Source organism: Micromys minutus (assembly GCF_963924665.1).
Source record: "Micromys minutus genome assembly, chromosome: 6".
Taxonomy (NCBI): domain Eukaryota; kingdom Metazoa; phylum Chordata; class Mammalia; order Rodentia; family Muridae; genus Micromys; species Micromys minutus.
The window spans coordinates 22,184,407-22,198,267 of record NC_137975.1 but is presented as its reverse complement, the minus strand read 5'-3'; the positions used below and the strand labels follow the sequence as shown (position 1 = coordinate 22,198,267).

Sequence of the window (13,861 nt, the reverse complement as noted above, 5' to 3'; positions counted from 1 at the left end):
ACTCACTAGAAAAATTAAATCAGGCAGACACCGCTGTCGTTTTTCGCCTCTTGCTGCAGCCATGGTCAACCCCACCGTGTTCTTCGACATCATGGCGGATGGCGAGCCCTTGGGCTGCTGTTTGCAAAGTTCCAAAGACAGCAGAAAACTTTCGTGCTCTGAGCACTGGAGAGAAAGGATTTGGCTATAAGGGTTCCTCCTTTCACAGAATTATTCCAGGATTCATGTGCCAGGGTGAGGACTTCACACCCCATAATGGCACTGGCGGCAGGTCCATCTATGGAGAGAAATTTGAGGATGAGAACTTCATCCTGAAGCACACAGGTCCTGGCATCTTGTCCGTGGCAAATGCTGGACCAAACACAATGGTTCCCAGTTTTTTATCTGCACTGCCAAGACTGATTGGCTGGAGGGCTGCATGTGGTCTCTGGGAAGGTGAGAGAAGGCATGAACATTGTGGAAGCCATGGCACGGTCTGGGTGGAAGCCATGGAGCGTTCTGGGTTCAGGAATGACAAGACCAGCAAGAAGATCACCATTTCCGACTGTGGACAACTCTAATTTCTTTTGACTTGCGGGCATTTTACCCATCAAACCATTCCTTCTGTAGCTCAGGAGAGCACTCCCACCCCATCTGCTCGCAATATCCTATAATCTATGCTCTCACAGATGTTCTTTGGGTTCCATATTTTCCTCATTCCCCTTAAAGTCTAGCTGGATTGCAAAGTTAAGTTTATGATTATGAATAAAAACTAAATAAGAAAAAAAAAAAGAAAAATTAAATCACTGAAGACAAGCCTTGGGGTTTTCAATGCCAGTCCCACTTTCTATCTAACTCTCTGATTCCTGACTGGGGATTAACCTTTGCTGCTATGTCTCTCCTGATGGGCTCTATTGAATCACCTCAGAACTGTGAGTTTCATCACATCCTTCGTTCTTTCGGTGGGAAAATAACTGACCCACTCAGAGTAAGAGAGTAAGTGGACAAAACAAAGAGGAAAATGGGGACGGACCTCCAAGCTAAAGCGCCAGCAGGCTTTGTGTTCTATTGTCTACACATCTCAGGAGTCCTTTGAGTAGGAAGTACCAAATATCTGGGCTTTGAACTTGCATTCCTCCTGAGCTAAAGCCATGGCCATATCCTGCCCCACCAGGCTGCAATTCTAGTGGTTCATATTTCAACACTAAACAGTGTAAGCTCAATTAGATTAAATTAGAAGCAACAAAACTGTGTTAGTCCTTTGCAATCTTCCTCCAGGCTATTGTGTAGATTTTTGCACATTTAGACAGCTGTGTTTTCCCAAAGAGAATCATATGTGAAACCAGACATTTTACTCTCTGCTTGTCCTTTGTCCCGGGAGCCTCCAGTTGCTGAGTCTATGTTCTCTGTCTCTTGGCCATTGGTTACCTTTTCTCTTATATTCATTCAATGTCTTCAGGGCTCTACAAGCTTTTTCATTGTATCACATCCAGGAGAGTCTTGCTAAGTGCACAGTAGACTTGGTTCTGAGGAAAAACCCGAGTTGTTTGGCTCACTGAACCTTTTGGGTTGGAGATTCTGACGTCTAGCTCAGATAGTCAGTGTGTGACCTCTGGCTTGATAGACAAAGGAACCAAGGAATCATAACTCAGTTATATAGAACGTTGACAATACAGGAGGAGACTTACAATTCTTAATTTCATTATAGTATGAGTAGTTCTAAACTACTATTTTCAGATTCAGTTCAATTATCCATAGCTACAATCATTTCTTTATTGCAATAATGTGCCAGTATGCTATTTCCCATGAGTAAGGAACATGGCAATGTTATTTTATAAGTCAAATGTCACACAGTATCATAAATATCATAAATGTTCCTGAAATATAATTAACAGTCACTGTGTCCTAGCATCCCATTATTTACAGCAAAACATTTAGCAACCCCAACTGACATGTAGTTATTTCATTTTATTACCTCATGAGAAATCTTTGAAAGTAACTTAAAGTGTGCAGTCTCAAAAGAGAATTAGTGCAGAAAAATTCACTATTGTTAGACCCCAGTACCTTGAAGAAGAAAGGGAAAGGATAAGGAAGAGAATGGGGAGCTGGAGAAGAGATAAAGGAAAAAATACGTAAGGAATAGTAGGTCACTTCTATAATTATAGCATCCAAGAAGTTGAAGTAGTATGCCCTGACTATCAGGTCAACCTGGTCTAAAGAAAAATAAAGTATTTATTTATTTACATTAGGGACTCCTGGCATCACTTTTGCATTAGTTCAATTTGTGCACTGGTTAATTTGATTGAAGTCACTTTACTTCAGTGTATGATAAGACATAGATATAATTGCTTGATATTTGATCAGAGTATGCCTAACCATGATTATAACATTTTCATTTCAGAAGCAATCAAAATGAAATATAATTGAAAACCTTTAACAGAAATTTTTACAAAGCTTATTAATGATTTCAAAACACATGCAACAACTTTATACAGACAACATGAAAATAATTCCTTAATCTGCTATTCAAGGTCTTTGTTATCTGTTCCAACATAAGTGATTCCTGTTGCTTATTAAGAGCTGTGCCCTTTGCTGGTGAGACAATCCAAACCTGCCTCTGGGGCTGTGCTGTGCTGATTTCCTGTTTGTTCTCTATTCTTGTAAGGTAACAGCTTTTTGTCAGGTGTTGCTAATGTATTTTGTTGTTTTCTTTATAACTCAGTAAGCTGTTGAGCCTTCTCTCTGACCCTTTACACAATTTGGGTTTTTTTTTCTTAATTAAGAAACCAATTATTTAAGGATGAGTAATTGATTTAATAAATAATATCCCCCAAACTACTCAAGTAACTAAAATTAATTTATTTTTTGTTCAAAATGATAATTGAGCATTCCCAAATCTTAAGATTCAGCATAGTAAATGAGGAAGTAAACATCTGAGGTGGATAGTTGAAGAAGTTTGAAACTAAATAGAGACTAAGAGTTGTATAAACAAAACAGCCAAAATGCATAAAACTAGAAATAATTTTTTTGTGTGTGTCTCCCCATTCCTGCCCCCTTGGAAAAACATTTACTCCTTGGTGCCTAGGATGGCTGCCTAGTTAACCATATGACAAAATTGTGATGGACATTGGACATTTTGGCATTATTGCCTGGGGGAAGACACAGGAAAGATGGTAATACAATGAAGAGGACTCATTTCCATGTGTTTTGTAACTACAGGCAGCCACACCAAAATTGATAGGTGAAGCAAAGGGAAGGTTTAACTTTCAAGGCCATGTCCACATTAGCACTGTGAAATATCACAAAGGAATGAGTCCCTCTGAAAGACTGGAAAGATGTTCCAGGGAATAATTTCTGCATTAGTAAATCTAGCATAATGGTGATATATAAGGTTAGTGCTTTAAAATTAATTGAATGCTTGTACAATATGAGTCAACAATGAGAAAATGAAAATAGCAATACAATTTTACCTGCAGCAATATTAAAAACATGCAAACACAGTAATAATTTAAAAGATACATGGCCTCTGTAGTGAAAGCTACAACGTACTGCTAAAAGACCCTGGCAATAGCATTCCACACCATGTGCTATTTATAAGATAGTAATCTTGTCCACATTGATCTATAGACTCTATGTACTATCCATTAAAACTCAATAAATTTATTGGAAGACATTACCACTTCAACTCTAAAATTTCTCTGAAATGCAGATATATAATAGTCATGATACACTTGAAGAACTTAAAAAAAAAACAGATAATTCCTATTATTAGCTTTTGAGACACTCTAGATTTCTAGTGATTAAGGCAGTGTCTTATTAGTGTATGTATGGATGAGTAATCAATCAATGGATTAGGAACAGACCATTCAAAAGTACTCAGTTGATGGTCCCTGAAGGCAACATTGTAATTGGAGAATCCTGTCAAATGGTGCTAGAGAAAATGGCTGTTTGAGAATATGGAGTAATGAGCCTATAGAAGATATGCTTGGAGGCTTGCCAGAGCCTTTGGATGCTTCCACAGCCCTGAGCATCTTTTGTACATCTCTACCTGATTTGTTGCTGCTGACCTGTGCCAAAGTCTGTCCAGTAATTTGCTACAGGAACTAATCTCACTCACCCTTCAGAGTATAATTGAAAGGACTTGATAGATTTACTAGCCACCTAGGTGTGGTCATGACTAGTCAAGTGCTACAACAGAGCTGACATGCAGACATACACAGACACACATATATAAACATGCATGACATAAGCATGCATGCACACGCACATAAACACACTCAAAAAGGCACAGATACACATGCATGCACACACACACATAAATGCACACTGTATACATACACTGAACACAAAGGAGTACATGACCTGAACCACAAATCTAAATGCATAATCACACCCAACAAAACTTGAAGAAACACAGAAGGATGATTTTGTGGTCTCAGGTAAGGAAACTACTTCTCCAGACAAAGTTTATATTCAGTATAAACTAAAACATAACTTTTGGCATCAATAAAACTAATATTTTCTAACAAAACAGTGTTGAAAGTAAGAGAAGCCAAAGCCTGGAAAAATTTAACAATATGTATTATCTGATGTCGTGTTCACACCCACAATGTGTGCAAAATTTCTTTAATCAACAAAAATTGAGTTACTAAAAATGAATAACTCCATAATCACCCTTAAAATGAGTTATTTAATGCTGTTTGAAGAGTCCTAATAATAAATGTTATCTACACTTGGCAAGGCTATCCTATTCACTAAATGTGGGCTAATGAGAAATGACTGCTGAGCTTTAGACACTTATAGTGTACTCACGATGACCATTGTAGCCAGACTCCCAAGCTAAGATAACACAGATATTCTTTAATGAGAAACACATTTAAAATGTTGCTGTGTTCCCCACTAAGAACTTCAAGGACAATATATTGACCTTCCAACAACAATCATAAATCTCATAAACACTGTTAAACCAAAGAAGTGAAACATAAAAGAACTGTGTGATCCCTTAAATGTAAACACCTAGATACAATGTTAAGTAATAAAATCAACATAAAAGGGTACATAAAGTTACAGAAAGTTCAAAGCAGGCAAATTTTATGGATGTAGAAGTAAAAATAACAGCTAAGTGTGAATGAGAAACTGTGAAAACTGAAAAGTCACATCAAAGATTCTGGAGTAAGAAGAAACTAGCTTATATTTTTATGTGTTTGATAGCCAATAAGATAAGTGCAAAGTAAAAGAAGATTCCAAAGCTTAAAATTTTCTAGGATTAAAATCATAACATATTTATAAAACTATAAACCTTTGCATATTCAGTAACAGAAAAATGAATCTGGATAAAGATGCATCCCATAGTGTGAGCTGTGATTTCAAAATTGAAAGTCATGACTTTCAAAAACACTAAAGCGTTTGAGCTTGGAATTTGTCACAGCCAAGTAAACATATATTTGAGGCATTATTCCAGCTTTCTTAGAGTGGATGGTCATAAATACAATATACATGATAATATCATACTCCTATGAACAAAAGTAGCCTAAAAATGGAGAATCGATGAGTATTTTCTAAACAGATTGGTAAATATGAATTATTATGTAAAACAGGTGACAATATAACCATCTAGGTCCCTAGTTACAGGTTATATTCATAAAGATAGGAAGTTTGTGGTAGAAGGGAAGTGGTATCCATCTTGTCTTTAATTCATAATTCATGATTTTGTTCCTAATTCAAAGTCTATCACATTTGTATGCAGAGAAATATGTGTATAAAATCTATATACTATATATTTATGAAAATGAAGATTTCTATCATTACTGCATTAGACAAGTTGAAAACACAATATGGTTTACTTAGAAGACAGGAAGAGGAAAAATAATAAAACAAAATATAGTGAAAAGAAAAAAAAACACAAAGCAGAAAGAGGAACATGACAGCATTTACCAGATGAGTCTAAAGGAACGTTCTGTTGGAAAAACTATCAGCAGGGCACTGCGGAGTCTGGCGTTCACGAACTTCATTGTGTTAAGTAACATGGCACCAAAATGTATGTGTGGCCTGTCCTCATAGCAGGAGGAGTGTGATGAAAACATAAATGTAATAGTGTTCTCTTGTAGATGATAGGCATCTATAACTTCTCAGTTTGCTAGTGACAAATAATGGCTCAAGGTTATTGAAAAATATAAGAAATGGAGTTGAAAATTTCAATATAAATTCACCCTCACAAAAACAATAATTTTGCCCAGAAACTGTGCAACCTTAGCAAAATTAAATCAAGCATCAATATTTAATAGAAACACATATACACAACCTCACATCTGCCTGTCTGTCTATCTATCTATCTATCTATCTATCTATCTATCTATCTATCTATCAATCATCTATGTCAGCATCTATATCTATATATATTAAAAGCAAAAAATATTATTATATTAATGCTTAAACAATTAGAATTTTTTTGAAATTTAAAAACTGACCTCCACATTGTAAAAGAGTTGAGGGAAGGATGTTTGTGTCTTAGAGGGCTTTGTGACAATTATAGCACCGACCACCCAATTAAAGGTTAGGATCAGACCTGATTCATCCAGCTGGGCCTGCCATGCTTAAATGCTGTCATAGGTAAGTCAAAACTTTAAAAGCTCTCCATAACTATACTCTACTGTGAAGGCATTTAAAAAGCACCATATTCTAGTTAGGAAATGTATACATTAAAATACAAGGAAAATTGGGGAAAAAAAGAAAATAGGATGAATATAAGAAAGAACTTAATATATTAGAAAACAAGAACCTAAAAATTAGATTCATTGCAGATTAAATCCCTAAAAAAAGAAAACAAAAACTCCTGATAAAACTTCATGAGTATGAGACGTACAGAGAAAAATCTTGTGAGATTAAAGGAAAGCTAATGCCTCTAACACACACACACACACACACACACACACACACACACACACAAACCATTTGCAAGGGGATTTAAAACTTATATCAGAAATAACTCTGCATAGTAAGCTCAGAGGGAGACTCTCCAGTCTTGTCAAGACTAATCAACTTGAGAGCAACTGTGGAAATGATGCCCATCCCCGTTCAAAGCTTCTGGGTTTCTCGTGAAGCATCACAGTCTCCGAGCTCCATTCAGTCTCAAGAATGTGAAAATGCAGTTTATTATACAACACCAAGGTGTCAAATTTATAACATCCATACCCTAGAGGAGAAATTAAATCATGTCACATAGAGAGATACACCACAGAAGTGTTTCATTTCAATTACATAATGCAGATACTAAAACAAGTTTCAGAAAACCAAGTGTTCTATTTTAAACTGCAATGTGCTTTTGAAGAAGGGACTGTCTTTTAAAACCACTTCTATAAAAACTTGTGAAATGGCATACATCATAAATACTCATTGCAGTTAATACTGAGCACTTATTCAAGAAAATATGAATTTCATGCTTGCTGTTGTTCCAGGGAGATGGATGGATGGATGCATGGATAGATGGATGCATGCATGGATGAAGAGATATTAGCAAATAGAGAGGTAGAGGAGAAAGGGAGAGAAGGAGAAAGGGAGCGAGGTAGGAAAGGGGGGAGTGAGAGAGATTTGAGAATATATACCCCTTATCTGTATTCCAGGTAATAATATTGAGAATCAAAGAGATCAGATTATATTAAAGAAAGTAACAGTTATATTAAATTTAAAAGCAGAAGTTGCTATAACATGTTTTATTGAGTTCTTGTTTCTCTGTTCCAATGCAAGAAGTGAGTTAGATTCAGTGAGAACACTCTTCCCATGTGGCTCTGGAAACCCTCCTGGTTCTTTAGTGATATTAAACCTCAGTGCACTGGGGCAAAAATAAACTGCCCCAACCCCAGACCTGTTGTCTTTGGCTGAGTGTCAATGTCAGTTTAGAAGAACTCAGAATTCACAGTTAAGACGATAGGAAATGACCACTACTCTCCCCTAGCTTTGAGTCAAAGGAAAAAAACCCTGGGCACTCTGAGGAACTTGGTCATTACATATGTACTCCAGAGACCAACACCTTTTGTTAAAGAAGGTTAGGAGAAGTGGAGAAAGCACTTGGAGCATTATTAGCCAGTGAGGCAAAATGCTCCTGAAAGGCAGCTTCCAGAAGTGCTGCCAAGTGCCATTTGTCTATAATGAAACCTCAAGGCTCACAGACATCCCCCACTTCAGGCCAGAGCACTGGGAATATAAAGGAGATGGATCAATTCTCAGAAAATAAGCACCTAATTCTCTGTGTCCTCTAAGCAGAGCCAAGTTAAAGGAACAGTGCTATGCACTGGCTCGAACTGGGAGGTGGAGCACTTATACAGGGTCAGGGAAAGAGGGGAAGGGTAGAGAGGAGGTACATTATGCACAGTATTAAGTCACTGATAAAATTCCAATTCCATGACACTAATGCTCAGTGCAAGTTTCTTTGCAAACCGTCCCCTGTGGCAGTCGTTACAGGTTATCCCGGTGACTACTCAGATGTTAGTCTTTGATCAGAAGCCTTCTGAACTAGTTCTTCAGTGAGTGTCTGGTTCCCCTTGGTTGAAGGGAGGAGACATCTGTACATCCATGTGCATCTAACCCTGTGGCACCTAGCAAGTGGGAGATCAATTAAAGTTCACTCAGGTTTACTAAGCCCAAGCCATATTTCTCAAGAAACTTCAGTCTTGCTTCTGCAGAAAATGATTCAGGTTGATAATCATCAGCAAGACCTTTACTTTCTCATGTCAATATTTATTTCTTAAGAGATTCCTTTGGCAAACCTCCAAGGGCATCCATAAATAGAAAATCTGTATCACTCCATGGAGAACTTCTGCAGAGATTTGTAGCATAAATAAATCACCACCTGAATTGTTTCAAATATATAAGAGAGTTGAATAAAGAAATTTATAAGCCAGTTTGAAAATATGGGATTCTAAGGCTATTCAGGAGGGATATAGGATGAGGAAAAAAAATATTGAATTAGCTAAAAGGGAAAAATGTGTAATAAGTAGAGGGAAAGTAAATACATATGCATTTGTTTGACTATATGGAGTTAAATGCACATATTTGTTATACAGACATAAGTGACTGTTCTCCCCATCAAACAAACGTCTCCTGAAAACAGACGGAGACCATTACAGAAAACCGCAACTGATCAAAATGTTCTCAGTAAAGTGATCTCGTGGTGGTGCCCAACCCAGCTGATATACTTACAACACAGCTTTTGTACCCGAGGCTCAGAAACAATGATGGACAACGGAGGAGAAATATTTTTAAGAACCAGAGGAACAAGAAGTTTGATTTGAAATTTGGTGTCCTAGAAATGCCAGAGGACATTCTACATACTGAAGTAGCTTTAGGATGTCCGCCCAAATAAGACCCGAAGATGAATGACACCAGCAGACAAGCTAATGTGGAAGGGAAATCTTGTGGGGTCTCAACTTTAGATAAAGGAATACAGCTAACTAAAGAATAAAGACAGAAAACGATGTATCTTTGTATCTACTCCAGGGAACAGAATTTTTAAACATACAATTGATTATCCTATACTATCTAGTACCAAGTGGTTAGCCATGGAATCATATACAAACAGATAAGATTGTACGCTATTATATATATATATATATATATATATATATATATATATATATATATATATATATATAATATGAACTTATGAACACAGGGGGCATGAATTTGAGAGCAATCTCTCTCTTTCTCTCTCTCTCTCTCTCTCTCTGTGTGTGTGTGTGTGTGTGTGTATGTCTCTCTCTCTCTCTCTCTCTCTCTCTGTGTGTGTGTATGTGTGTATGTGTGTGTGTGTGTATGTGTGTGTGTCTCTTTCTCTCTCTCTCTCTCTCTCTCTCTCTCTCTCTCTCTGTGTGTGTGTGTGTGTGTGTGTGTGTGTGTGTGTGTGAAGGATTGGGTAGAAAGGGAAAAGGAGAAAATATAATGTTTAATTTCAAGAAATAAAAACGTATTTTTAAAAGGAGACCGTAGAGAGGCCAAATGAAGATACCTAAATGCTTTCAAGAGTCAACACTGCTGGGAAAGCTCTTCGGTGAACAAGTACCATCACGTAAGCATCCTTTTCAAATTAAAGCATTGTAGAAGAGAGCACCAGTTGGAATAAAGAATAAATGACATACATGTGTCATAGAAATCAAACATCTCCCAAACATATAAAACAGTAAAACATATGAGTATTTCCGATTCTGCCTTGGGCTGACTTGGTTTTCCTTACCTCGCTGTTAGTCTCTAGTCCCTATCCTGCAATCCCTTCCCTTGCCTCTGCTGCCATTTCTAACATGATGCTTTGTCCTCCTAATTGCTTTGCAATGAGCAAGGTTGTCAGTAGCCAAGTCATTAGCTCTTCAGTGCCTTAATTTGGGGGATTTGATGAAATAAAACAATAGTCATGTTTCTGGAAGTAAATGTTTTATTTTTATAAGATTGAATAGGAACTCATTTATGTTGAGGAAGAGATATTTCCTATAGAGCTTAAAAATGTCCCACCTCAGGCCTCTGGTTTCTCATCCATGTTGCAGTAAAGACAGACGGTAAACTACAGGCTTCTGTTCCTCCTCCTCTTCTACCAACTCTATATTGCAAACACCCTAACCTTATATTTCCAGTCTAAATACACTTGCACAATGGCTGGTATGATCCTTGTGTCCTAACAAGGCCCCTGTAACCGAGAAGGTAAATCACCATGCCAGCAGCATACTTGAAGACATATAGACACCATTTATATGGTGGTGGAATGTAAAAAGAAAGAAGAATAAGGAATTTGTTCCATTAATGTATGTCACACTTCTGACAATTAAGGAGAATTTAGTGAATAGATCTGTTAAATCAACACATGGTACAGGGGATAATTATGAAACAAGTTTCCTCTTCCTCAGGAAATGTGCATCAAAATGCTAATTAAACCTTAGGCACAATGATCCAGCTTCCTGTCTTTGAAATGCTCATCTCCATCACCAGCACTGATTAGCTCTGAGGATGCTGGGGCATTATGCAAGAATCTGACAACTTGATACAACTGTGCAATACCCTTGGATATAGAAGTAATCAGCTATGAGTCCTGATTCCCATTCCCATTCAATGTCTCTGTTTACAGTGAGATTAGCAAGCATGCTGCATGAGAGAAGGTATGGTCCAGTGGTCAGGGCACCAACAAGGATCTGATATCCTAATGCTGTTGTTATGAAACAGTGTTATATTTATTCATCACAGGAATGGTCAGAAGGGGCTGCTCAAAGTTATTATTGCTGGTGTCAAGGCTCTTGTTTCTATCATTATGTAACACGACAGATGCTTTTAAAGGAGCAGCCTTCTCATTTCCCACTGACAAGCAAGAAATTGTCTACCTATATCATCTTGAAGGCTTGTGAAAGAAAGTTAGATTATTTTCTCCATCTCTACTTTCTTACCCCACCCCCCCAAAACCAGATTACACTGGGAAAATGTTAGGGACAATAGCTGTCCCAAGGAAAAAATACTGAGCCAGGGTAGAACACCTTCAGAACTATTTCTATAACAGCAGATTTAGCCCACTCACCAAATGGTTTGACCCAAGAGCAAGATTTTTATAGCAAAACACTTAGAACCTAATGGCATCTTCTGTGAGTAAATGAAAACATGCAAAGAAGGTCATGACCTCTACATTTACTTAAGTTTCCTCAGGCTGCTCATTTTTCCATATGGAGATTAATAAAGGCCGTGTTAACATCCATCTTAATATAGGAACATTTGTATCTAGTCTTGGAAATGTTATGCAAACAGTTAAAGCACTTTTCTGTTAGAATAAATAGTACATTTTAAAGAAAGAAAAGCATTCAGCCCAACCACATGTCAATTCTTCCAAAATTAAATGAGTTAATGATACAAGCCCCAAACCTCTGGTTTCCTCAGACAGAAAAATTTCTTATTGGCTCAGCACTTGTTAAATGGGGAAATTTGCTCCAACCCCCAGCTGAGCAGTCACCTAAACAGTAAGTCATACTTAAGTAGGCAGGTTAGTGAAGTGACTGAAGGTAGCAGTCCTTCCCTGTGCCTGCCTCAAATCTTATTCCTTGGCATACGTAAATTGTTCACAAATAGATAATGATGAGCTGGTAAGAATAAGAAGAAGCATTATAGCAGAGGGCTCTACTCTTGAGATATCTTATCTGCACATCATCCAGGAGCATTATAGCAGAGGGCTCTACTCTTGAGATATCTTATCTGCACATCATCCAGAACCACAGAGCAAATAAAAATAACTCCTGTCAGAACTCACTTTTAGGTTTCAGTCATTAAATATAAGGAGTTAATAACCTGTAAGTGGGAATGTGAGTCGTTAACTCGTGTCCTAAGTATTCTACACTGTAACAGCAAGGTATCTCTGTGTGCTCCACATTTTCATCAGCAGAACATTTAAAACATTTTAACTTCATGCATCCAACTTTTCTCTGCCCATATTTGGAGCTTTCTCTTATAGTTTCTCTCCCTATCTTCAAATAGGAATATGAGTTTAAAATATCAAAATTTACTATCTGGAAATACCATTTCAACCATATTATTTAATATTTTCTGTATTGCTGTTATGTTTTCATTTTACTAATAAAGGAAAAATGAGGCAGATGCTTTGCCTTAATATTTTGTCTGCTCTGGAATAAGAGGAACATTGGAAGAAGATTATGTCATCTTCAGGGAACCAGCACAAGGCAAATACAGTCATGAATAGAGGCAGCTTTGCACAGTGGGGTTGAATGCTTAGGAGGAAATTGATACTTCTAGGATGAAAATGGAACAGAACCAAGATGTTATAATGAGAGTCATTTGGTGCTAAAGAAGACCCCTTAAAAATGGTGCTCAGTCGACTCACAGCATGATCATTATGGGCTATTTTTCTTGTTCACGTTCAACACAGAAATGCCTTGGAGGAGTCGATGGTATTTTAAATCACTCAATACTCATTTGCAATTTTTCATTTGTTTTTCTTTCCCATTAAGTTACAAATGCGTTCTTGGGAAATATTCTTGCCCCATGTCACTAGAAGAGAGCCTTTAAGAGCCATGCTGTAATTTATAGAGAACAACAACAGAAAAAGAAACCCTGGAAGATTCGGGCATCAATGAAAGTAATTACCTGTGGGCATTTGCTCCATGTTCCCCACTCAGACATGACGCACTCACTGGGACAAAGAAGAGAACAGGACTGGGTTTCTGGGGGAGCATCATCCTGGTTGCACAGGTTCTTGTCCACTGTCCCTCCTTCTCTGTCAGCAGTACTCACACACCTGTTAGACAGCGGTGGCAATGAAAACAGATACATTTAAATCAGGACCACCAGAGAAACCAGGAAACAAACCAACAACTCAATCTTCACCATTCCGTGGTCTTTTCTTTTCTCAGTAAGGAACCCTTGACAGGGCAAGTAAAAGAATTCAGAAATAGTGTGGGTAACAGCTGTCTTGTGCAATCCCCATTTTGCAGAGACCTGGAGTATACCCAGGTCTAGCACCAAGTGGATATTCCTCCCATTTCACAAATCTTGAAACTTTCTTTCTCCAACTACCAAGTAGATGACATTGTTTCTGTCGGAACCCTCATACTTTCTGTGGGTCTTGCAAACCTCTCCTTAAGTTCCTCAACCACCTCTATATTTACTCCGAATATTGTAGGGGACAGAAAGATAATCAGTTATTATTACATGCATTTGAGTTTTACATAGCTATGTGGGGGTGCAGCTTCCACAACCAACGGGAATTGTGCAAACATTGTCATTACCTACAGAAGTCTAAGGATATACATTATATCTGCATGATCAACCAAGCAGCAACATCAACTTGGGGAGAAAACACGTAGAATGACATATGTCATTGTGCTCTGGTTACACATGATGTAAAAACAAT

At 37.6% G+C, this 13,861-nt stretch overlaps 1 protein-coding gene and 1 pseudogene across 2 annotated transcripts in view; one reads left to right on the top strand and one right to left on the bottom strand.

Annotated features, from left to right (window-relative positions):
- Positions 1-13,861, bottom strand: part of THSD7B (thrombospondin type 1 domain containing 7B) — a gene marked incomplete at both ends in the record, with an annotated part of 731,038 nt that overhangs the window by 77,932 nt on the left and 639,245 nt on the right. Inside the window, one exon of the mRNA XM_080917661.1 lies at positions 13,096-13,246. Coding sequence (XP_080773787.1) covers positions 13,096-13,246 — 151 coding nt within the window. The remainder of the gene's footprint in view (positions 1-13,095; positions 13,247-13,861) is intronic.
- Positions 62-560, top strand: LOC308421334 (peptidyl-prolyl cis-trans isomerase A-like; annotated as a pseudogene). Its single transcript has one exon. The product of its transcript is annotated as a peptidyl-prolyl cis-trans isomerase A-like (transcript).